This window comes from Psittacula echo (genome assembly GCF_963264785.1).
Source record: "Psittacula echo genome assembly, chromosome: 16".
Lineage (NCBI taxonomy): Eukaryota > Metazoa > Chordata > Aves > Psittaciformes > Psittacidae > Psittacula > Psittacula echo.
Genome location: NC_137752.1, coordinates 1,582,278 through 1,607,766, shown reverse-complemented (window position 1 = coordinate 1,607,766; position 25,489 = coordinate 1,582,278). Strand labels below are relative to the sequence as shown.

At 40.3% G+C, this 25,489-nt stretch overlaps 1 protein-coding gene across 1 annotated transcript; it reads right to left on the bottom strand.

Annotated features, from left to right (window-relative positions):
• Positions 1 to 942: 942 nt before the first annotated feature.
• QSOX2 (quiescin sulfhydryl oxidase 2) lies at positions 943 to 23,963 on the bottom strand (the record flags this gene model as incomplete). Its single annotated transcript, XM_080630676.1, has 12 exons — positions 23,717 to 23,963; positions 19,615 to 19,715; positions 18,345 to 18,393; positions 17,097 to 17,202; positions 16,809 to 16,899; positions 14,378 to 14,523; positions 13,633 to 13,776; positions 11,759 to 11,888; positions 9,360 to 9,482; positions 8,049 to 8,199; positions 3,941 to 4,129; positions 943 to 1,493 (listed from the first exon to the last, which is right to left on the bottom strand). The coding sequence occupies exons 1-12, from the start codon at positions 23,946 to 23,948 to the stop codon at positions 943 to 945; spliced, it is 2,013 nt and encodes a 670-aa protein (XP_080486802.1). The 5' UTR covers positions 23,949 to 23,963.
• Between the last annotated feature and the right edge of the window lie 1,526 nt (positions 23,964 to 25,489).

Sequence of the window (25,489 nt, the reverse complement as noted above, 5' to 3'; positions counted from 1 at the left end):
CCTGCTGATGCAAATCTCAGGGTCCTTCACTAAACCCTGTTTCCCTTTTCTAGAGTTCAGCAGAATTGGCTTCCATCTGCCTAACACAATAATTGCTCAGCTACTTTTCTGGTTCATAAATGAGTGAGGTGAGCTATCCAATGCTCCATTAAGACATCTGATAGAGGAGGAAGTGAAGCACCAGGTCCAAGTCTGTCTTTGCCTTCACTTAAACTCCATTAAACTGGATGACAGCATGAGCAATCAGAATCAGGCTGCTTATTGAGATACAACCTGCCCTAAACTCTCATCCTAACAGAGACAGACACAGCCTTGGCTGGAATGCACAAGAGAATGGAAGACTTATTTGGACACATAATGCCTTCCCCTTCAAACATGCAGTATAAATAATATTTCAGAACGTCACATCAGAGGGTTTGTAACTGATTTAATCAGAATAGAATTTGCTTCCCGAAAAAAAAATGATCCGAATTTGGGCTTCTCCAAATGAAGCAGCCGAAGTAACAGCATCACCGCTCGGTACTCTGGGAGGTAAAATCACCTCGGGATAAATTAGAAAGACCTAAACCCAACAACTACCTGACTTGAAGCACACAAAACAACATCCAATTTCCTTCTAAAGCAGGTGCAGCTGATTGCATAATGCAATGTTTACTCTGAAAATGAGTAAAGGATGGAGGTGGCAAGTCACGGAACAATCTCAGCTGACAAATGCAATGCTTCCTTCAGTGGACATTTCACGATAGCACTGTGTGCCTCTGAACGATGAGGGTTCCTACAGCGAGCTCCCTACATTAAGCTAGAACACTTGTGAAATGCCTTGGGAAGAAAGGGTTCTGAAACAAGGAATACTGTATATAAAATCCCTGATCATAAATATTAAAGCTGTATCTGGTACTGAACAGCCACATACAATGACAAGGTTGTTTCCGATATAACCTTCTACACAGACGACCGATAGTACTTCACTTTCCACCGTTTGGATCTCATCCGGAAAAAAAAGTACATTATCATTAGAAACAAGGATGAGGCTACGTACAGAATGACACACAGGCTCATGTCTATGTTGGAAAATCCAATCCCCAAGAAGGACACGGCCTGCTTCGCCTCTTTAAGGGTGGCTGATCGAACCGCGTTTTTATCGCTATCTTTGACAGGTCCATGATTTGCTATTAGTTTATCTAACACCTTAGATTCTGAACCTAGTACATTTTCTTTATCCTGGATCTTATTTTCTCTGTTTCTACTTGGTTTCTTCTGTAGGCTTTTGTCTTTCCCCTCCCTTGTATCCCCCTGTTCGGTTTCAATAGAGTCTGTCTGGCTTTCAGCGTATTTATATAGAATATTTTCACTGCTGTAGTGATACTTCATGAACTGCAGAACTTGGGCTTCATTCCAGCTGTGTAATCCTTTGATTTCCTCATGACATGTAGGACAAATGTCTGGAGTTGGCCACTGAACTTTGGGAAATTTTGGATCTTCAGTCAAAGCACCTAATTGGGAGAAGAAAATAACAGTATCAGGAGTGAACGAACGAGGAAAGCTGAACCTTCCCTGGAAACCAGAGAGAGTGTTTTCGTAAGCTTCCTTATGGACACCGATTATGTTCTGAAGTGTTGATTCTTGTTTCAGAACACAAACACTAAATCACAATTACTTTCCTCTTCTCTCAGCTGTTGTGTCCACTTTCAAATACAACAAGATGCTACGATTGCTGTTTTTAGAAGGCATGAAGCCATCATCTGAGCCGTGCAGGGGTTAACTCGAATTACAGTTCAAAACAAACTGCTCTTCTGCACTCACTGCTCTTTAATCCCGAAGCTTGGTTTGCAGCAGCAGTTTCAAGGCCAAAGACTTGCAGATATTTTCCTGTTTCTATATTGTGAACCATTCCAGCCTGGCTGCCTTTTTCATAGCTTGCATTATTACTATAGCAAACTATTTTCAGTACTTTAAAAGACATTATCATATTTAAGATGTATTTTTCAGCTTGCCTTTTAGCATTTAAACACATAATGCTGCCTTGAACTACATCCAGTTTTAACCTTTTGGTTGCTCATAGCTCTGGCCACCTTTCCATCTTGACAGCAAAGAGCTGAATGCTGTAGCTAGTGTTGCACTGCTCTAAAATGTAACACTTTAAAATGCGGATGAAGGTAATTTTAGAACAAATCTCTACCTGTAAAAACCCAAGCTAATTTCTTTAGCTGATTGTTATTAGTACACTAATGCTTAAACTATTTCGGTAAGTTTAGGTTATTTTATTACTAAGGCAAGAAACTTTGGGCTTTTTAAGCAAAATGTTGTTTAAGGATTCAAAGAACGCTTTCTAATATTTGTCTCTTTGATATTTACAAGTAAGAGAACACGTCTGTGTTTGGGATATCTTAAAGATCACTCAGTAATCAATTTGTTTCAGTAGAAAAGTAGAAACAAAATATCTTATGGTAAGATTACAAACTGAAAACTTGCTGTACTTCATGTTTTCCTGCCAAAGAGAAGAATGCCATAAATCCTGCACATTCTGAAGCAACAGAGCCATATACAGCAATCGCATGACCTACACTTGAAGGCTGTGCCAAAGTGTTTTCATTGACCAGTCAAACACCATTCCTCATGGAAAGCTATATAATATTAGCAGAACTACAGATGCAGCTTTTAAGGATTAAAATCTATCACTGTCCCAAAGAGAAATTTCAGCAAACTTAAAAAGCATAATTTAACATTATTATTTATTCCAGTATGTTTCTACTTCTTACTAAAAGGGTATTTTAGCTGGCTGCTGCAGCATCTAAATCAATATCCATACGAGTTTTCCAATAACTTAATGCTCTAAATAAGTATATTGCTCCACTACTTAGCAACTCCAAGTCAACAGAACTACCTTTCTCCACATTCAACCTGGCAGTAGTAACAAACGTTAGGGGATGTTTTTATCTAATACCTTACCATTTACTTTTTTCTCCTTGGAGGAAAGGAGACAAACTGTTTATATTCACAGCAGTATTTAATACTTCATAAATCTTGGGAATTCAGCATAACCATAATATAAACACAATATAGCATATTTAAATTGTAACTAATGCTACATCATACAGATCCGTAACAGCAGACAGGGATTTAGTGCAAAGAGAAACCAATTTTCTTTAGTGCTCTAGTTACTTGATATCCCCATAACAGAACGGATTAAATACAACCAGTATTTTAACAGTACTTTTAGTCTAACTGGAAACAGAGCAATCTAGTGGGGAAACAGATCTGCTTCATACAGTAATTTTATTTCAGTCTGTGGCTGATCTGCTAATAGCTTAGGCTCTTTTATCCTGAGAAAGTCTCCCCTTCAATTATCATCATTTTCTAGGCAGTATCTCTCCACAGTGAAATGAAGACAGGTTTTATCATCTAGTTAAACTCTTACATAAAGAAATGCAATTATTTTTTTATCCCCCAATAAGTAGCTGAACTGTATTGCTTCTTTCGAAAAGGCTGTGATTTGTACTCCAGAAAAATCCTCTCCTCAAGCAACAGGTGAAAGTTCAGAAGAAACAGTATCCAAGAATGACGGAGTTTTTCATTATATATCATAGGAGACACTAACCTCTAGTAACATAGTTGTGTCTCAAGGGTGTATTTCTCACCCATGCAAAGGTTACCATGCTGTTCTTTAGTTATAGCTGACTGGGATGCTTGAGGGTTTGCTTCAGACACAAGCACCCTTTCTTGAACACTGATGTAAAGGTGGAGTTAGCCTTTTGAAGTCAATATTTAATAAAGCAATGCCAGGCTGGAACAACAGTGACTGTTGTTTTAAACTCATGTTACAGAGCCTAAGTTGCATATCTCTTTGTTCAGATATAAACCACATTGTATAAGATGCCACAGCCTTGTCCTTTGGAAACAGCTACCTTTGGTGGGTTTCCCTAAGCAAGGTCTTCCATACCTGCAAGCCTGTTATTCACAACGTTGTGTTTCTCCCAGAGCCAGAGAACAGCCTTGTCCAAGGTTTTAATGGAATCCATGGACTCTTTAGCCATTTCTTCAAAATGCTGAGCACAAGCCTTGCATCCAAAAAAGTGCTGAATGTATCTCCGCATGACCTGAAGCACTATTTGGGGATTGTCTTCAAGACCTAGGATATTAGTGGGGTTAAATCAAGATGAAGATATTAGCAGGGTTAAAAGCCTCACACAGTTCTTAGAAGAAATACCCTCCCCAAACAAAATACATACATAATATTGCCCAAGTAGTTGAGGTGGGACCTTTAGAAACCAAAGTATTTGGCAAAATAATGTAGAGTTTAAAGTGATCTCAAATGGTACGTTTCAAAACATACTGGTTTGAAAGGTTGTCTGTGATGTTAGACACAACTACAAAGGAATGAATTCAAACACACTGAGGTTCAACAAATGCTAGGTGAGTGATAGCGTTACTAAAAATGTGAAGTAGTATTTATACCCATACATACTAACACAGTCTATACAATTGTGTTCAGTTATGCAGAACAACACATTTTAATAAGACCTAAAGGTCAAGTGTTCATTACAGGGAAATCTCTCCCTTCAAAGAGTATCTTATAATTTGAGGGGGGACAAACTTAGCTAAATGAAACTCAGATATTATTGCCTCTTCAGAAGCCTGTTATCACAGTGCATTTTGAAATGTTCAACCATGCAAAGCCCACGCTGCCTGTACTTCATGTGGAAGTAGAGACTTTCCACACTATTTTTCCCAATAACTAAATGAATATTTATGTTATGCATTCACCACTGCATTTACGCTCACTGCTTTAATGCTCAGGCATTACAGTTATGGTGACCTTGCTACTGAAAAAACCAAGAGTCAAAACCCCTCTGGTAACTCTTTCACAAGGTGCCTGTGATATCTGTTTGTTACTCCGTAACTCTGAAGCAGTACAGAATTCCAAAATCTCATTAGTTACTAATTCCATGGCTTTTTTGGCAGGCACTGAATGAATACACATAATAGCTCCTCAGCAACATCTGAATTTTCATGAGTAACTCAGGAACTCCTCCTAAAATAAATACAAACCCATTATTATTTCTATAACACACTTTTACACTGAAGATAATGCAAAAGAATCCTTATTTTATTCAGAAGTAAGCTAAGGTCTTCACAGATTAAGAACTCTGTCCTGGGCCATTACTGTGGCAGCAGATAGTCCCTACATTAATAAGTGACTAGAGAACCAGATATAATTCATTGAAATCCTAATGGTTTCATCTCCGTCACGCAGATTTTCTGATTCATGCTTAATTGACCTAGTAAATTCTGCCCAAATGTGTTTACAAATGTACTATATGTTACCAGGAACATGCACTTGTCAAACTAAACACGTTTTATGATGCAGATTGATCAAATTACCAACTCACACAGCTGAACGCTCTACCATGAGCAATTTACAACGCGGGTTTCATAGGTTCTGTAATAAAGGGTTGCAGGGCTTTGCTCACTGTTCCGTTCTGTTCTGGCAGTGAGTAACAAGCAGTTTGGTAGCACACATCCCCTCTCTACATGCAGTATTTTTCAGAAGGGAAAAAATCCTCAACAAAACCCATTCAAAACGATCAGAGTATTTCTCTGTCTTCTATCTAAGACACGTATGAAGATTGTCAGACACCTTTATTTAGAACAATGCTGTTATATTCTTAACCGTGGTGGCAGAGTAAGTTTTTAAAGCCAAAAAGAAATCATAAAAAGCAAAAAATCTCTACTCAGACGTTCAATATCTGTGATTGAACTGGCATGTACAACAAAAGCTATGAGATTAAAGCAGATTAAATTACAGTATTAAAAGAAAGGCTGAAAAATAATTTTGGAAAGTTGAACTGAATTTCAGGCAGAACAGTTTTACCATGTACTAAAATCTATATTTAGAAAGAACCAGTAACAAACACACCAAAAGTAACTACTAGCAAATAACCTGCTTGTGGAGGAACAGACTGATACACAAATTCAATTGTATCTGTTCTCCTGTCCCTTGACAATTCATTTTGCTTTGAAATTCAGCAACAGATTAAACAGAATCCAGATCATTTTTTTATAAACCCCACAAGCCTGTCTTATTCACACTAATAGATCCCTATTACCTAAACCAATATTTCATATAATTAAGCGTGCTCAGGAATAGATTTCTGCAGTGATTTTATACATCCTCAGGTGTGAGCGGTTCTGTTCAGAGTTCCTTTGGATTCGCTGATGATGAGCAGGTTCAAATTACACTGTTCCACATTAGAACATGTCAAATATAAACCAATAAAAACATGCTATGGAGAAAGCCTCAGCAGGTTCCCTCTGCCTGCCAGACACTGCCAGAAGAGGAAACTATCAAGAAAAATACAGCCGCTTTCAAAAGAAAACAAACAATTGCAAAATGGCTCATTTTGTTTGTTTTTCTTTTATCAGCCCAGAGATGAATCTTCTATTAACATCTGCCATGTATCATCGTGTAATCCTCCTTTTCTCTTTCCTCCCAAACTACTGCAATTCAGGGTAACCCTAATCTTTAAAGTGGACAAGAACCATAAAACCCTACCTGTGGTGGGAAGGATTAGGGAGTACATCATGCTTTTTAGTAGATGGGATTTAAACAAGCAATAAGGAGAGGAAAACCTCCCAAGACATAATCCGGCAGTCTCAGACTGACCCAATTCTTTCGCCATAAGAAGTGATCATCACATATCTGCCCCGATTTAAATCGATGGCTAAGTGTGCCAAAGAGTTTTTAGGTTCTACAATGTATTTTTAACTTCAGACTGACAAGAGCTCACGCTTGAAACATGGCAGCAATTTAAGATGATATTTTGTATGGTTAAATATTAAGAACATTTTTAGATTTAATTAGAAAACTTTCGGCAATTGAGACAAAAGGGGAAATTTAATTTATGCATGATCCTGTTGAAGAGCTAGTATGTCATGAAGCACAAAACCCCCAAACTCACCAGGCAGAGCACAGTACTAAATCAAAGGGATGCAAAAAGGAAACAAAAACCAACAGGATGATTAGCTAGCCAAAAAAATTCCTCTTCTGCAGGAGCTTCAATATTAAGAATTGAGAGATTTTCACTGTGATTACAAGCGATGCTGGGCAAGTGCAGGCATCCATAACTTGAAATAATGAATTATTTTTTTAACATACAATCAGTAACTGACAAATGGCAAATTTCTGAATTTTATGATCTAGTAGTAGTCCATCTGGCATTGTTACATTCCTCAGAAAAGACAACTAAAAGGCTTTAAATGAAAACTAAATAGAACAATAACCAAACAAAGCACTATCCTGGCAAGAACAAAAACATATTCCAACCCTAACTATTCTATGACTCTATACGAAGGCCAATATTTTAGCATTAGTAATTCTGTTTCCATCATGTGAGGAAAATAGATTATATGTCCAGCAGGTTTCTTAAATAGGAATCATCACCCAAATATAAACACTCTGCTTCATAAGATGCTGCAAGTCTAAAAATAAGCAATTTTACTGAGTGCTTGCAAAGGAGTGTATCACTGCCGAGATTAATGGTCACTGAGTACCTTCAGCTGAAAAAAAACCCCAAACAGCCACAACATTCAGTATTTAAGAAATAATATTACAGAAGGATTGGCTAACGGCTGTGTATCTTTTACAGCTGCTAAACTGTATGGTTCAATCTCATTCTTCTCAAATTCAATTAGCAGTGTAATCTCAAGTAACCTGAACAACCTTCCGCCCTTTGCAGGTAGTCCAACATTTCTTTCTTTGAAATTCTCTCCTTTTTCTGCTTTATTGCTCACACCTTTAGGGCCACACACTTTATTTACCTCCTTTCCAAGCAAGGACAAACTGACCTGCTTTCTTTGAAGCCTCCTGCTGCAGTGAAGCTCTGCTCTGACCTCTGCTGGTGCAAACCTGAAAGCCACTGGCCTCCACTAATGTATTTGAGTATTTACTAACATATTTGCTCTAATTCGTTTTCTTTCCATTGCACAGCACAACTTTGTTTTTTCATATCTGTCTTTTCCTTCGAGTGTCCCACAAAACTGCTGCTTACCTGTATTTATCAAAGCCTTTGGTTGCAGTGCAGCTTGCACTGTGAGGGTGTGAAACAGCTTCCAGAGGGAACAGGTATAACCCCGCAGCTCGGGTCTGCTGCCCTGACACCCGACCCACTGAACCTTCTTAGTAAGAAATATCCCAGAAATCTGAAACAGAGATGCAAGTTAAGACAGACAGCTCTGGGACATAAACGTGCCTCTGAATGTAACAGCAGTCACAGCTGAGCCTACCTTGAAGTTGAGGTGATCCGAGGATAAAGAGTAAATGACTCTTTGCACTTGTTGCTAATGAATTCATGCTTACGGCAAACGAATTTTAAACTTATAGCCATCCTGAAGTCTGAGACACTCTAATGCACCATTATAAAACTCATGCCTCTCACAAATATATTAGATATACAACATACAGTCACTGATGCCAGGCCTACTAAAAGGCACATGACGAATGTCTGATTAGTCTGACAGAATTAAGTAGCTTAACTTGTAAATTTGTTTTTAAGCACAGTATGAACACAACACACACAAATACTACTGCAAATCTGACAGGGATACAGTTTCCCTGGGTACATTAAATATACCATACTACTCAGCAAGATTTACATGCCTTATAGGGTAAAGATGCAGAATACATTATTATTTCTTCTTAAAACAAAACCATTGCTTTGTCCATTATACTTAAAATCCAGTGCAAGATTTGAGTTTCTGAGGCTTATCTCCCTGCTTCCTAAACAAACGGAAGGCTTCCAAATTTTGGATAGCAATTCCCATTTCATGGGAAGACAGACTTATATCAACTTCTGTACAAAGACGGCAATAAACAGGGCTTTGTGTTACTGACGTGAGGCAGGATTCCTAGCACAGCCTTTACTGTGCCAGGAAATTAAGGAGAATTAAGGAGTATTTGGGGGAAACTCTTCAGGAATAAATCCCATTTCAGGAGGTAAATTTCCCATCACTTAAACTCTGACCTCCATGAGAATCCTGCTGATACCAGGCACAACAAGCAAAGGCAACTCAAAAATATCCATCGGGCACATTACATGATTTGAAGCTGCCGTTAGAGAACGTGGTGTTAGTGACTGCTTGCTCCTCATTAAACTGAACCAGGATTGTGTGTGTCAATTCTCTCATATAAATTCCTTCATGTGGATTTTTTTTCCTGGCAATGATTTCCCTTCATTTCCATTTTAACCTTCTTATAAGTCCATTATGACTGAGGGGCCATCAGTAAGTGATGTCTTAGATTTATACAGAATCTTATCCTTTACTAATGCTGTATTTTATGCCGGAAACTAGGAACAGCTTACCCGCATTTTGTTGTTGACAAGATCTAGGATAGCATCATAAGGGATTTTGTCTAATGGAAGGCTCACCAGCCACTCCTGCAAGGTCTCTAACAACTTCACCACAGACTGACGGCCAGGAAAAAGCTGAGAAAATGAAAGAAAGAAAACACCTCATTTTAAAGCACAAATCTCATTACCAGCAGGACACTTTTATCTTGATGTAAATGCCTTAATTCCTGTCTTTAAAATGCTTCAGATTTTCTTATGTTATGAGCAAATTAATTACTTGTTCTGCTTTCAGTAAAAAGCCATCTCACACTGACTTCTGCTTACACAATGTAACAAGTTGTAGGCACAAAATGCTAACTAGTAAAACAAAGCTACTCAAAAGCAGGCAGAAATGATAGTGCAACTTTTGGCAGATTCCATAGAATTCAGATTAAGGTAATTCAGTTCTGTGTGTAGCTCAGAATGGAGCATCAGACCTCAGTGAATCAGAGGTGCCGAAATCCTTCTCACTTGTGGAAGATTAATCACAGAAATTAGTTCTCCCACAACTTATGTTCAGGTATCTGTAAATGTAGGTGTTGGTTACCTAGAAGAGCATTTTCCTTTCATGTGTGTAACAGTGATTTCTGAAGCAATCTGGAGATTGTGACTTCCTTAACTTGCAATTTAAAGAAGTCACAGCCTGGCAGATGAGCGTGAGGAACTGTAAATCTGTGGTAATGTCATTACTTCACACTAGAAATTGTACTTTGCTTTAATGGTGGCTGTAATTACTATAGAATTAAGTACAGTAAGCATACTATCCTCTAAGTATCCTTCCAGAGGGAGCAGTATTTTAACAGATGGAGAAATAAAGACCCTGTACCTGCTACGTTAAATACATGAAGCAATTTATGACAGAATATGCTGTACGTATGCCAGTGACTCCACAGTCACTGTCCAACTATTGATAATATCTCCAATTCAAAGACTGCTTACTTGATACCACACAAAAGGGCAGCAACTCCCTTCTGCTATTGTATCTAACAAAAGAGGCTCTGTGCATTGTTTGGGTTCAGAGACCCTTAAATAGTCAATAATAAACCAGCACACCTCTGAACTGCATACTATCATTACATTTACTTCTGTAGGACCCCCAGAATATCATGTACTACTACCTAAAAGAATATCTAAAAGACAATAGTTGCACAGTATCTCAGATACATAATGGTCTCATCAAGAATTCAGAAACCAATGGACTTCTGCACTGGTTGCCAAAAAACCCCTAAATGTACAATAATGAAAATTCCCCAAGTAGGGAAGCAGGGACCTCTCTGGTGTAGGACTTGCCATCACTGTAACTGCTGTTAAAAAAAGAGGATAGTATAAACATTGCTTAACAGAAACACCTGAGAATCATGAATGAGAACTACAAGGCAAGTGTTCCACAACAACAGCAGTCCCCACTTGTGTAGGCAGCCTGGAGACGAGTGTGCCACTTAAAAGAGAGCATTCCCCACTTTTGCGCTAATAGCCAGGGAAGCAAATGACATCAGCTGGCCAGGAGCCATCAGGAAGCACAGAGGACGTTTTAGGGATAATATGATGAAAAGATTACTACCACACTTTCTTAAAGAAATGAGGCCAGCTAGAGATTTCTGATGGCCACAGCGGGGGCAAGAAACTGTCTGTCTGATTTTCAGATAAATCCAGATATTTGGAAATAGTTCACATAGGCTTTATTATTCCCTCAAATAGCTGTTGATTCACTTTCTTGAAAACAAAACAAAGGGTTAGCTGCTCAGTAATTATGAAGAGACATTGGTCATTACATAGGCTGATATTATAAAGTTAAATTATTCCAATTTTTTTCAAGTCACATTACATATATTGTCCCTTCATTCAAATATAATATGTAAGCATCTTTAAGTAGTCAATTATATACAATACCGCAATTATATTAAAATAATTAATTAAATGCAATACCTCAATTATATTAAAAATTTAGACAGAAGTTACTACTATCTCTAAATAAAACACCATTGTCAAGCGTGCATTAATGAAATCCAAAAGTCAAGAATGAAAAACAAAAGGGGTTTTAATCCCACCCAGCTACAATAGCTACTTATCCTGAAAATCTGATAAATGGACTATATTTACAGTGTTTGTTCAATATGGTGCAGACTACTTAAGCTTTATTTAATTTCAAGCCCTCCAAGATTAAATTAAAATGCATTTCAACCCTGTAAGTATGTCAGAAAAACACAGAATAACTCAAGAATTTAAAGAAACCCACAAAACTATTTTTAAGCTAGTGAGGAAGCCTATATTTAAGGATTGTGAGAGACATCTTGAGAGACTTATGTCACATAATAAATTTTATGTTAGAGTCACTTTATTCGTACAAATAATCAAAGATTAGGAGTGTATACCTTGGCACAGACAGTAACAAAGTCCTTGAAGGTCTTTAGCTCAGCTCCCTCAAGTGTCTTGTGCGTAGCAAGCTCTACCCTGAGCAGGTAATGCAATCCTGATTCAAGGTCAGCCATGTACAGCTTAGCTCTGAAAGACACATATATAACGTTAGAAAGTGGCAGGTTTCTTTTGCTCATTTTCTCACCAGTCATGAAGGTAAAACTGATATATAGTGGGTGTCATTAAAACCTCCACGTTTGCCACTCCACGGTGATTGCAGTGTATCCTACACCAGCACGGGAAGACACAGCGGCTACTTCAGGTGCTCAGTGGGTGAATGTCAAGTTCAATGAGTTTCACCATATGCTCTGAAAAGTGTAATTTTATGTCATGTTGTTCACAGTTCAGACAAATGAAGCATAACCACACACAAGAATTTCTTTTATAGTTGAGTAAACTTTTGCCTCCCAGCCAGCTTTACCTTGTAATGCAATTATATAACCCTGACACTGTCAGTAAGGAAATAGCTAGTGTAAAGAAATTACAGCTTCTCCTCAGGCCTGACCACAAACAGAAAAATTACATGCTACAAAAAAGGGAGACTTTTGTTGAATTTGGTTTCTTTTGTTAAACAAAAGAAGAGTATACACAGAGCAGGAGAGCAACCAGTGTTGGAAAGGACTGAATCTAGAAACCCTCTCCCAAATGCAGCAGTTTTACTGGAGGCTCTTTGCATATAACAGTCAATTTTAATCATACCAGCTCTTAAGACGGATTGAGGTACCTCATAACAGGTATAAGTAAAGCATGCAAAACAAATCAAGTATTTTAAACAGTTCCTTCTCACAACCAAGTATCTTCATTTTAAAAAAGATACCAACAAAACCCACTTTACAAACTACAAGTGCATCAGGTAACGCACCCTACCTTTAGTGCTTTTCAGAGTACAAACTTTAGACAGTATGACAGAGAGCATTGTAACTGAACAAACAGAAGTTCATATAGTTATAGAGTTAATACTGAGTTTAGCAGCATTCTTATCTCTAAAACCAAACAATTAAAAACAACTATCATTCAAGAACCTGCCTGCCCCCCCCCCCCAGTAGCATGCAGGAAGAAACATATCAAAACACAGAATAATCTATATTCTTATCAACTCAAACTACAGACTCGTATATCTCCTTAATTAAGAAGGTACTCACTCAAATCTTAAAAACCAGCAAAATTCTGCTTCAACTTTCTTAAATAAAAAGACATCCATAGGAATGCATGAGGTTCTCCCAAAGGATGCTATTTAGAAGATACTTGGGCTGGAGGTTCGTATCTACAAGATTTTGTCTTGCTGGAAAGCAGCTCAATTTAATCAAGTTGTTTTGATAACAGAGTGTTTTGTAGAAAGTATTTTATAATAGTCCTTGCAAGAAGATGACATTAATAGTGTCCATGAATGGAAAATAAGCACATAATTGAAGCACTCAGTCCTACATCTTTTCTATCTAAAGATGCTGAAGGATTATCTCTCTGCAAAGCCTTTGCATCCTTCTCTCAAACAAAGAGGGAAAAATGGCAATAAACCTTACTGGATTTAGTATGATACACTTCTTTTACAGTGACTTCAGTATTTTCTATTACACTTGCATCTGACAAGCACTTTTCAGTGGGCACTGCTTCAGTATCACACACACAGAGCATTCTTGTTTCCTACAGAAATGCTGTAGCTTGTTACTATTTATTTTTTCAGGGACCATGATTACTTGCTGAAGTCTTCCAACAATTCCAATCGGTGATTAGGATTTTATAGTGAGAGCACAGCTTTCCACGTGGCAAGGAAAAAACTGCAAGCAAATTTTAATAGTCAAGCATTGATCTGAAAATCAAAGGTATCACTTACTTATCGAACTCCTTCCACACCTTGGTTTCTGTACTCTCCTCTTTGTTTTCTTGAACAGGCAGCTGAAGTGGCAAAAGAAGTTTTTTTCTTACACCTGGCAGTGACTTTAAATACGAAGAAAAGAAAGACCGTAGAGGCTTCAAACTGCATATAAATGGACAAAGTAAAGATTACTTTCCATCTCAGACTAAGTGAATATCCAAAGCAAATTAGTGTATTTATAAAATAAGATATTCACTTTGTTGCATGTTTCACAGTCCTAGTGTAGCATGTTATGTTTTGCTACAAAGTGAAATCAAATAATGTTCAATTTAGATACAGTAATAACAATCATTTGGATTAGTGGTTTGAAATCCTATCCAAAATAAGATCCTATCAGCTCACCTTACAGGCTATGTTCACAAGGAAAAAGTTTTTTGACTTAGAAGCAAGCTTTTTTAAGAACTTTGATACTTAATTATTTTTTCCACTTTTATTCCAAAGTGTTTTCCTTTCAGAAGCATCACAGTAAGAGGTTAAAGCTGTAACAGTGTAAGTAGAATTCATATTATGTCTCTTGTTAATAATATAGAAAACACACAATTTCAGTCAGTACAATGTATTGATTACATGTCAGGACAAAACTTCATTATATATATGCAAAAGAAGGTTATAGAATAATTTCCTTTGTATGAAAGCAAGCTGTGGAATCTGCTTTTATAGCTTAAGTGGACAATCCCATATTCCTTGAGAGATAACTACTTACCTGTTAATTAATCCATGGGACCCATTAGGGTGCATCAAGTAGCATGAAGGGACTGAGGTAATGCCAAGTTTCTCAAGAAAAGGCTTATCAAAATTCAGTGCTCTCTTTACAACGATGTTTTCATACTGGATCAAGTCTAAGAGAACCTGGGTAATGAAAAGATGACATGAATTATACATTGCTCAAGGAATCTGCAATCTTGTAGGAGAAGACATAAATAGGTGAAGTGCATCATTCTTTAAGCTGTTCACCAAGGAACATATCTATGACTATTCTGTGGACACTAACAATTTCAGTTAAAGAAGATTTACTCTGCTCTGGAAATTATTACTCCTATCTTCCTTTTTTTCTTTTCCCCCTCGTCTATCCTGATCTTTTCCCTTTGAAGTCTAACATATGAAGAAAACATGAGAATGAATGATGAAATGCCCTCATAAACCTCAAAATAGCCCAGAGGATATTCCACAGGCACCCACAGGTTTATGTTTCATATTATATGTAAGAGTCTAAAGGCAAATCACAGAATCCCAAGGGTTGGAAGGGACCTCAAAAGATCATCTAGTCCAACCCCCCTGCAAGAGCAAATCTTCAGGTATTGAAGAAACACTGGTCCCACCACTTTATGGCATCCTGATGTCAAAGTCTATGACTCTGAAAACAACTGAGGGCTCCATGGGAGTTAACGCTTTGCCTGGCAAGCCCTGGCAGATCAAGCTGGGTAGTCTGTGGTGTACAGCACTCAGCTCTCTGTTCAGCTCTTTTTGTTTGCTAACCCCCGAGCAGAGACTCCCTGCAGGGATAAGTGCCCGCATCTCAAGATGCCAGCATCCCAGCTCAAACCAGTCTTCATCAACTGCTTTACACCTGATGCTGGGCTTTTGCACTAGAGCAGCTGGGAGCGGGCACAAATCTCTTTGCATGGTGTGAAATTCAGCAAAGGGTGGAGGAGGCAGAAGAGGGTGGTAACATCAGGATGCCTGCAATATTTGCCAGGGCTTGACTATCCAAATTATTTGCCAACTACAGCCAAAGCTGCACCTACAAATATGATGACTCAGTTATAAGTAACAAGAATTTGCCTTTTAAAAAAGTTTAAATCCTGAGTTCTTCCCTTCTTAAATCCTTCAAGATCCCACTGCTAAAGGCACCCTGTTTTGCTGCTCTAATGAGAATACTCCTCTCATCCTTCCATTAGTTTGTGCTCTTATACTACCATTTCAAACATTTCATTCTTTCTTACAAACTCTCCCATGCTTCCACTCTTCAGACATTTCTACTTGCTATTTGTTTACTTTTACCCCTCTCTGCCTCTTCTGTATCTTTTTCCTGTTGTTAGTTTCAGTTTCCACTATACTTTTCCCTTTCAGGTCAATATTACCATTGCTACGTTATCCCTCACTTTTGTAAGAGACCCTACACAATATCAGCAAATATTCTCTCTTCTGAAAGCAGACTCCACCTTCTGTTAAATCAAATGACACGCAAGTCTTTCCCCATAAGAGCAGGTAATAAAATTAAGGTGAGTGTGTTCAAAAGCTGAAGAACTTTATGATCATCCCATTTCTTCTGTTCAGTCATGTCCATTTCTATCAACCCAGCAGCTTCCAGAAAACGAACGCCTGGGAAAAACCTGCTTCTCAAAGTGATTCTTGCTTTTGGCAGCACAGTTTCCTCCACTTCTGCAACTGGGCCATCTCAGCATCAAATCTAATTAGAAACATTTCACAGACATGGGATGTTTCTACGCAGATTATGCCTAGATAATTATGCAATTTATTTTCTTCACTTATCCTCGATCTTGTCAGGAAGAGAAAAGTAACAGTTGTCTAAGCTAACAGCGCGCTCATTAGGTGGTGAAATGATGCCAAATCAAATATTTTACTGGGGGGTGGGAGAAGCAAAAAGCCAAAGACTCCCACTTCCTCAGTGCCTCGGAGCTATGAAAATGATTTTATGCTATCGCTTAATGTAGAATGTAACTTCCTAGAACCTATACGTGAAGAAAGAGAACCAGAGAATTTATATTATAAACAGCTGAAATAGAAGAAGTTGCCCAGAATGAGTATGAGGAATGGTTCTCTAGCAGTGAGAAAACAACAGAATCTGACAACACATTTGTTGTGATCTTCCAAATCTTGAAAGAAAAGACTTGTGCTAACAATGGAACTGACAATGTAATCATTTCATGTAATCTTCCATTAAAACATGAATGGAGGAAATTAACCTGAATTCACATCCACTTGTAAGCACGTTTCTCCAACAGCCCTATATAATCCCTTTGTGATATCTCAAATACACATGACCTGCCCTTTACGACCCTTTAATTCAGTTCTATATACAAAAATGTTGTTTGGCTAAGTAACATAAAATTCAGCTGTGTTATGATAACATTCATTCATATTCATTATGTCATTCATAAGTCATACATTACCTCTCGTCCAACATAGGAGTCATTACTTTCAAACACAATGGCAGTATAATGATGGCTGCTCTTGTCAAAAAGAGAAGTGATATCACTGGACCTTTGGAGAAAAGAAAAGCTATTTAGCACAGGTAGAATGCAGTATACACACTGTTGTTGATGGAATTTCCTTCTACAATCTCACAGCAGAACTGATAATAAGGAAAAAGGCTTATTTCAACTTTAATAGGACCTTCTGCATTGTATTTAATTAACACAGCAAGCACACAACAGCTGTATTTTAAACAAGGAACTTACGGAACGGGATCTAGCGGCGGACAAGCAGGAGGTCTCAGCTCTTGGGAATGATTCTGTAAGAAGTCAATCATCATCTGACGCACTGTTTGCAGCTCTCGATCAGCTCCTGCTGAGACCAGGTTACAGAAAAATACAGTGCTTCAGCAAACTGGGACAACAGGACCCATATGCAGGTTTTTATACATCCTCCTGCTTTTCTGTGTCAGGTTTTTGTTTTACATTTGGACTTCAGCAGAATATTATTTGGCTGAAGAACAGGAACTAAGGATTTGCTTGTAAGATTTCAGTTGAATGTTGAGATGATTTAAAAGCTGTCATTCCACCCCAAAATTAATAAAACCTCAAGACTTTTCCAATTCTAACCATCTGCCTGCCTTGCTGATTTCTCTTCAAACAATGCTTCATTCTAAAGCTGTGCTCATTTTCACAGTCGTTGCTGTGGGCAACTTCAGTAGCTTTGTTTTTTGTAATCAGGACATTCATTGTGTATTAAAACCTGCACAGGTTTTTAATCGTTTTTACCAAACAGGCAGGTGAGGTTCCAAGGCCATGTAACAATGTGAGGAAATAACTGAAGAGTGAGAATACTTTATTTGCTTTAAAATAAATTAATTTAAAAGCTGAAACACTCACAAATGCCCCAAAGTAACAGATACAACTGTGGTCTACTGCATTAAGGGTTAATAGTGCAGGTGGTCTCTCTTCTGACCTCTGGCCTTCTAAATGTTAATCCATTGAAAAAGACAACATTACTTTTGTCCCCAGACAAACCACCTCAAGCTGTGATCCTGTCAGACACAGGGGATAAGCCTGTTTTCAGTCAGTCAACATCTGAATAGGGGTTGTCCCCAGTGAGATCCAGGATGCCTGGAAAGTGGCTGATAGATCAAAAAGCACCAGAGTCGGGATTGAGCAAATGGGATCTCCTGCTGATGAGGTGTGTGGTGGAAAAAAACCCCCAAATTTTCAAACACCATCAAGCCATTTGTGAAAATTAGGAGCTATGTTCCAAAAAAATGAGGAATCTGAGCTCTCAGTCCTTGAACAAATGTTTTGCCAGCCTGAAATTCTGCCTGACATTCCAGTTACAGTGCTTGCAATATCATATCTTAAAGAGCCATTCAGTGTCCAGCCTATCTCTAGCTGTCTAAACTAACTGACAGGCAAAGGGCTTTTGCTTCTTGTGCACCACATTCCTGGCTCATGGGATAACTGCTTTGGGAATTTCTTACCGTAGGATATTCGTACCTTTGTAATTTTCTCCAGTAGTAAACTGCTTTGTAAATGCTTTGAAGAACTATGTGGGAGAAAAAAAAAAAGTATTATTGCTTTGAAAACACCTCACTGTAGCAGAAGAAATCTCAGTTTAGAAACAAAAATGGTTTTCAACAGTTTTTACCTTTCACAGCTCTAATTACAGACCGTTTTCTACCTGTTCAGAAGACAGTTTCCCCTCTTAGCCCGAGTTCCAAAGACTTGATTCTCAACCATCTGAGAGTGGCTCATATGCACCAGTCAAAACTCTGACACACAATAAAGGCAACTTTTAGAGGAAAATCCCCTAATGCATAATGCAGTACTGTGTACTGATCCATTACTGCAAACATTAACCCAAACACAACTGATTACCAGCACTGATTAATCAGTCCTACCAACTGTGTGTATGCTTAGAACACTATTCACATCTTCTCAACTCCCTCCAGTGGCTAAACAGGATATATAATAGAGCTTGACTGCCTTCTGCTATAAAAAATGAAATAGAAAAGATTTGGTGTTTCCAATTTACAACCAAAACTTGGAAGATAAAAACCAAATAAAGTTCCTTCTATCAGGGTAGAATCACAAGTTCTGCAGAGAAATATCTCTTGCTCCCTCTCCTGTTATAACAAACACAGTCTATCCAATGTTCCCCATCACATTCTGTTCATACTTACAGTTAATAATAAGATTATACAGACTGGCAAAGACAGAGAAGGTAAAGATTGCATTTACAGTTGAAAATGAGCAATTGTAGATACTTTTGGCAAACACAAGATCCCTTTTAAAAAGCAGTTTAAGCAAATTATGAAGTCGATTAGAAAAATAGTGTAAAAATATATAATTGATTGATCTTAACGTCAATGTATTACCTTCACTTTCACATACCAAGCCTAAAATCACTATTAATAATCATGAAAATCTGAATTTGCAAAGTATTTATATAAATTATTATTATCCAGTGACTATATTACAATAACCCAGTACTACCTACAATGGCATCTTCTTTCAATGAGAATCTTTCAGATTCAGAACTGAGAACTGAATTACTGCTCAAGTAACTGCATCTGCTATTGCATTCAGTGAGACAAACTCAAAGTCATCTTCTATAAACTCTGTAATTTTCTCAGCAAAAGTAAAACAAAAGTCCAGCTAAAGAACAACTAGATACATGTCAGGCACTGCAGAGGCATGCCTGCTATGCTTTTAGTTCCTATAAAGCACGGATCATTTACCTAAGGCTATACATTATACCACTTACCCTGAATGTTGGGTAGAAGTGAATACCGTATTCTTTGCACGTCTCGTAGTTTTCCTCTTCCCCACAATCCAGCACACCGAGCCTAATTGCAGATTCCCAGTCTGAAAACAAAGGTATCTTTCAATTTTCAGCAGAAGCGATCATGGATCCCAGCTGATGGATTACCCTGCTTCCCATGGAAATCAACAACAGAACTCTTGAGATCCCAGTGGCATAAAAATCAAGCCCTGGGTCGATTCTCATTTCCTATTCATCTCTATCCTCGAGTGCAATACTGGTTTTTAAAATAACAAAAACCACCCTTGTTTTCTTAGCTGCACCAGTACTTTTAATGTACCTAAATAAGAAGAATCCCAACACACAATGCAGCAGTTCCAGAGGCAAAGACATTTTACTGAATCCAGGAAGATGAAAAAGGGGCCACCCCAACACTTGCAAGACACGGGATTGTATTCCCAAGCTTTTCCCGTCAGCTAAGCTCATAAAATAAAGCATGCAGAATATATAGAACTAAACAAAACTAATCCAACAGTTACTCATCCACATGGCTGTCAATTACACCACCATAAATTCAATGCATCTTCTAGTACAGCTGTTTTAACAAGGACTCACTATTTCCGATCCTCTCAGAGACCTCCAGAACTGCCCACAGGCCAAGGCTCACAGTTTGGCCACTGAAAGGTGTCTTTAGCTTTTAGTATAGGAATTCATTAGATATACCTCAAAAAATATCTGAGTTTTAACCAGAGTGCTAAGTAGCTGAGTTAGAACCTCGCTGTAGCTTTCCTTTATAAATGTTTCATAGCAATAACCACCAGAATTCAAGTATTTCTATAAATATGTTTATATAACTTCAGTAAAAGCTTTCGACTCATTTAAAGCTTTTTCCTTCTGATTTTGCTAAGAACTGAGCTTTTTGAGCCATGCTTGGCTGCAGCAATCACTTTAAGGAAGAACTGCTCCCAGAGACTCCTCAGACAGTTCCTTTTCAAAGCTAAGCTAAATCAAACCAGCTGTGGGCAGAATTTGAAGGCCCACCACAATTCCCAAGTGTCAATAAAATTTAAAAAGCAATAAAAGTAAACTTGCTTTTATAGCAAAGAGCACGAAAGCTTCATCAAGTTCAAGCTCTGACTGACAGTTGCCTGCCTAGCTGCTTGTGAAATTTAGCTTGACCTTTATTTGTCTTTGGAGGAGGATGGGGCAGCGATGGGAGAATCTCGGTTGTGCTGAACGTGCCAAGAGCTGAGCAGGCACCAGGAGCGACTACAAGCATGCTGGAGCAGATGGGCACATATTCACAGGAGCACAAAAGATGCAACAGTCTATTTCATCAAATAAAATGCAAAATAAAAAAACCCAAGAGTGGCTCCTGGGTGTCTCTCATTCAACTTCCACCACCTCTCCTCCTTTTTCCACCTGTCTTGATCCTCCTCCACACCATGAATAGAAGCACTATGGATCCAATGCAAATGGCCCATGACCAACAATGCAAACCCCTGGCTCGGGTTAAAGAGCACCAGCTGGGCTGTGTGCTACTCAGCATTAGCTTCTGCTTCCAAAGGAGCTTTTCCTTTCTAAAGGATGCAGAAGCGCCCAGCCTAGACTGCACGTTTACAGTGGCACTGTAAAGACTGGCTTTGTAAAATACCCATGAATTTTACATTAATATTTTCAAAATACTAATTGCCAAACTCTAGGAAAGGGGTAGATGGGTGTTATATCAACCAACACTAGTTCCAGCTATGCTAAACAAGTTCCAATGAATGTCATGGATGCATTGGATCACCTGGAAATGCAGCAAATTGGTCAAACCTCCCATTTGAAGACATGCTACAGAATACCAGCATGCTGCAGAATTCCTCTCTCTGCCCAGAGAAGCTGTGGCTGCCCCATCCCTGGCAGTGTTCAAGGCCAGGTTGGACACAGGGGCTTGGAGCAACCTGCTCTAGTGGAAGGTGTCCCTGCCCATGGCAGGGAGTTGGAACTGGATGAGCTTTAGGGTGCCTTCCAACCCAAAGCATGCTGGGATTCTATGATACCAACACCAGACCCAGCGGATCAGGAGGAGGATACTTCCTGTGCATACACCTTGCGCACTCCCTTCAGCAGGAGGCTGCAATGCCGTGTGCTATTTTCCATTGTAAAGTTCTAGTCAGGGAGAGAGGAGATGCATCACAAGGAACCTCTCCCTGCACGCTCCTCAGGAGTTCTGTATTGTAACACACAGGCTGCTTCCTGAACGACCACGCTTCTGAAGTTCCCCACCAAACACGTTTAAAGAACAGTTTCTAGAATGAAATCATTATTGCTAGATTTGAAACAACAGTTGCTGGCTTTGGAACAGCTGTACCAAATCCAGAGATTGCTTCTGCATGTAATTCAAGGGTTGTTGTAGATGGGATTTCCACGGGTTTGTTACTTCTACACAGAAAATTACAACACATCATTCCAGCCCACAGGCATTTTGGTGGATAAATTCAATCATCTTTTAAGATAGAAAAGTACAATTAACCATAATGGCTGCTTTGGGCACTACTGCAATAAAACTAAATGTGTGATTAGGAATGCAGCAGCAACGACGCTGATCTTAAAGCCTGTTCTGAGAGGGAGCATCACACTCAAAGCGTACATTACACCAAAGCAAGCACTGCTCCTGTGTTTCGGGAGGGTTATGTTCCGCTGTGATGGTTACAGTGACAGTATTGCCAAGACTTAGCAAATGAGAAACTAAACAGAAATTAAGTATATTAGCACAGGCCTTTAATGGACAAAGCAGTTGCACCAATTTGGCTTGGTTATACCACATCAGCAAATACAACCACAGTGATCGAGAAGTTCTCTAGTGTAGATGAGTCTGCACCCCAAAGATAGCTCCAATATCCTAGCAGATGAGTAAATATTGCTGAAAAATAAATGCTACGAGTTTAAGTAGGCAAAACCTTTTGGGATTTTATTTTTGGATGAAGCTACCAATGAAAACTGTGACTGTTCTCAGCCTCCTGCTAAAATCCACCCATTCCAACTTTAAAATGGAAACATTTTGCTGACAAACAACACTAGAAGCCAAGTGCATTCGCTGGTGGTGCCAATGTCCACAACATAAAAAATCCACTTTTTTTAAATGAAAGTCTTCATGGAAACACAATAGATTAAAGAGTAGACAGGTCTTTAACTGGTTATAGCAATACAAACGTGTAACATCCTTTGCAGTTATCGTGACTAGAGATGAAAAAGAATAGATGTATCTGAAAAAGTCACTAAAAGTCATAAAAATATTGCCTACAAAGGTATGATGCTGCTGTAGCAATACATAAATATGGGCCTTTTTTGACAGAAGCTTGAGTCAGCTCAGGCTCTCATGATCACAGAATCTCAGACTGGTTTGAGTTGAAGGGACCTTAAAGCTCCTCCAGCTCCAACCCCTGCCACGGGCAGGGACCCCTTCCACTGGAGCAGCTTGCTCCAAGCCCCTGTGTCCAACCTGGCCTTGAACACTGCCAGGGATGGGGCAGCCACAGCTTCTCTGGGCACCCTGGGCCAGCGCCTCAGCACCCTCACAGGGAAGAGCTTCTGCCTAAGAGCTCATCTCAGTCTCCCCTCTGGCAGGTTCAAGCCATTCCCCTTGGCCTGTCCCTGCAGGCCCTTGTCCAAAGCCCCTCTCCAGGTTTCTCGTAGCCCCTTCAGGCACTGGAGCTGCTCTAAGGTCTCCCCTTCTCTTCTCCAGGCTGAACACCCCGACAAACTGCCAAGAGGGTGACATTGGCTCTGAGGCACCGCAGCCCCCGCAACGCACGGCCATGGGTGTCGAGGCACTGCCGAAGCCCGGGGGCGACACAGCGAGCCGAGACCCCGCTGTAGCCGAGCGCCCCACGCGTGATCACGTGCGCCGGGCCACGACAAGGCCCCGCTGCGGCCCACACGGGTACCCGGCACCCAGGACTGATGGTCGCGGCCCGGGGACCCCAGGGAGGCCGCGGGTGCAGGGGGCCAGGCCCGCGGCGGCCTGGCCTCCCCCCGGGCGGAGGTGCGGAGAGCCGGGCGGGGCGGTGACCGCTCCTCGGCTCGACCCCGATGAGGAGGGGCGGCGGCGGCACCTCACCTTTGACATCCCCCGCCAGAGCCCGCCAGGTGGGGGCGAAGGCGGTGCAGTGGCCGCAGGACGAGCTGTAGAACTGCACCAGCCACGCGGCCGAGGAGTTGAGCAGCGCCCGGCGCACCGAGCCGGCCGTCAGCACGGTGAGCGGGTCCTGCCCCGCGCGGTACAGCCGCGCCGCCGCCGCCGCCAGCAGCACCAGCAGCACCGCCACCAGCCCGCCGCCGCCCGCCGCCATGTTGGGACGCCAGCGGCGCGCGGCGAGAGGCGGGGCGGGGCCGCGCCATAGCAACGCGCCGGCCCTGGCGACGCGGCCTAGTGCCGGCTGCGGCCCGGCCCCCTCCCGGCCCTCCCCGCCTCGGCGGCCCGCAGCCCGAGGGGGGCTCGGTTCTGTCACCCTGGGAGGTGCAGGCGATGGAGGCGGCGGGGTCGCTTAGAGCGTTAGCAGACCCTGGTGACAGCGGCACACCACAAATAAACCCTTCGCCGCTGTGTTCAGAGCCGCGTTTCCCTCAGGGGACTGCCTCAGGGAAAAACCAACCGAGGTTCAAACAATAAAGATAGGTCGGTGGCCGATTTTGTGGGCAATCTGCTGTAGAAACAGAAGTTTCAACTTCACAAAGCTTCTCGCTGAGAAGAGGCTAAAATAGTGCAGCCTTGGGTCAAGAAGTGTTTCGTCCTGAAGTGCCTCACTGTGGGGAAGAGCCGCTTCCCTTCAGAACCGAAGGTGTGATAAAAGGCTGCGCGTAGGACGCGGTGAGCTCTCAAGAGGATGTAAGAAACGATGTCCTTTTAGTTAAGTTCAGAGTGGTTGAGCACTAACAATGGATTTTAGCGCCTTTCATAGCTGCAGCCACAGTTTGAAGGTCTCCTTTCATTTGTAAATTCAGGCTCAAGAAATTTCATTACATTAACAGAGGCAGAAAACCAACAGAAAATGTCCCCAGATGGAGACTTCAGAGGAGTCTAAAACTCAGATGATGAAAGAGCAAGGTCCCTGAAAAGATAATTCTTGCTTCTGTAACTCACAAATGCTTCTTTTACTCCTTCAAGAACAAGTAGGAAACAAATGGGTCCAGATTCTTACAGTGTAAATGCAGAGGTTAGAATCTATCATTGTTTCTGGCCAGTATCGCACACACAGTACAAGAGTGGGTTTCTTCTATACAATAAAAATCTCCTTTGGCAACCAAGTAACAAATTCTGCCACCTTTGCCTTTTCCTTTCCAAATCCTCTCTTTTCTTCACCATTAACATCCGAAGCAGCTCAGTCACCTGCATCCATACCCACAGCTATAAGTTACATGGTTGCTTGTATTACATCCCAGCTGAGGGTTTTTTCCTGTCTCTGTTTTTCCTGGGTACTGTAAGCCACAAAATGAGCTGGTTACAGTGGCAGAGTCCAACCACTACAAAGAACTCAGAAATCCTGTGGCAGCTGCTAATTAGGATGTTCAGAACCTGCAGCGCCCAAGATACCTGAGAGTGCATTTTATTTAGAAGAGTTGTTAAATGGATGAAGATGAAAGAGATGGATTACAGGAAAATTAAATGCAGGGTTTAACTGAGAAATAATCATTTTCTATGAAAGATAATGACTCCTCTTGAGGCTGGTATCAAGATTTATTGACCCAGGAGGTTAATATTGATCAAAACCAAGGCAAACAAAATATTAGACCTTGAAGGAGAGTAATCTTGATATTGAAGTCTTGCCACTGACTGAACAGGTCAATATATCTGGGTTCCAGAAGCTAAGGTTTTGAACACAGAATGGTGGGG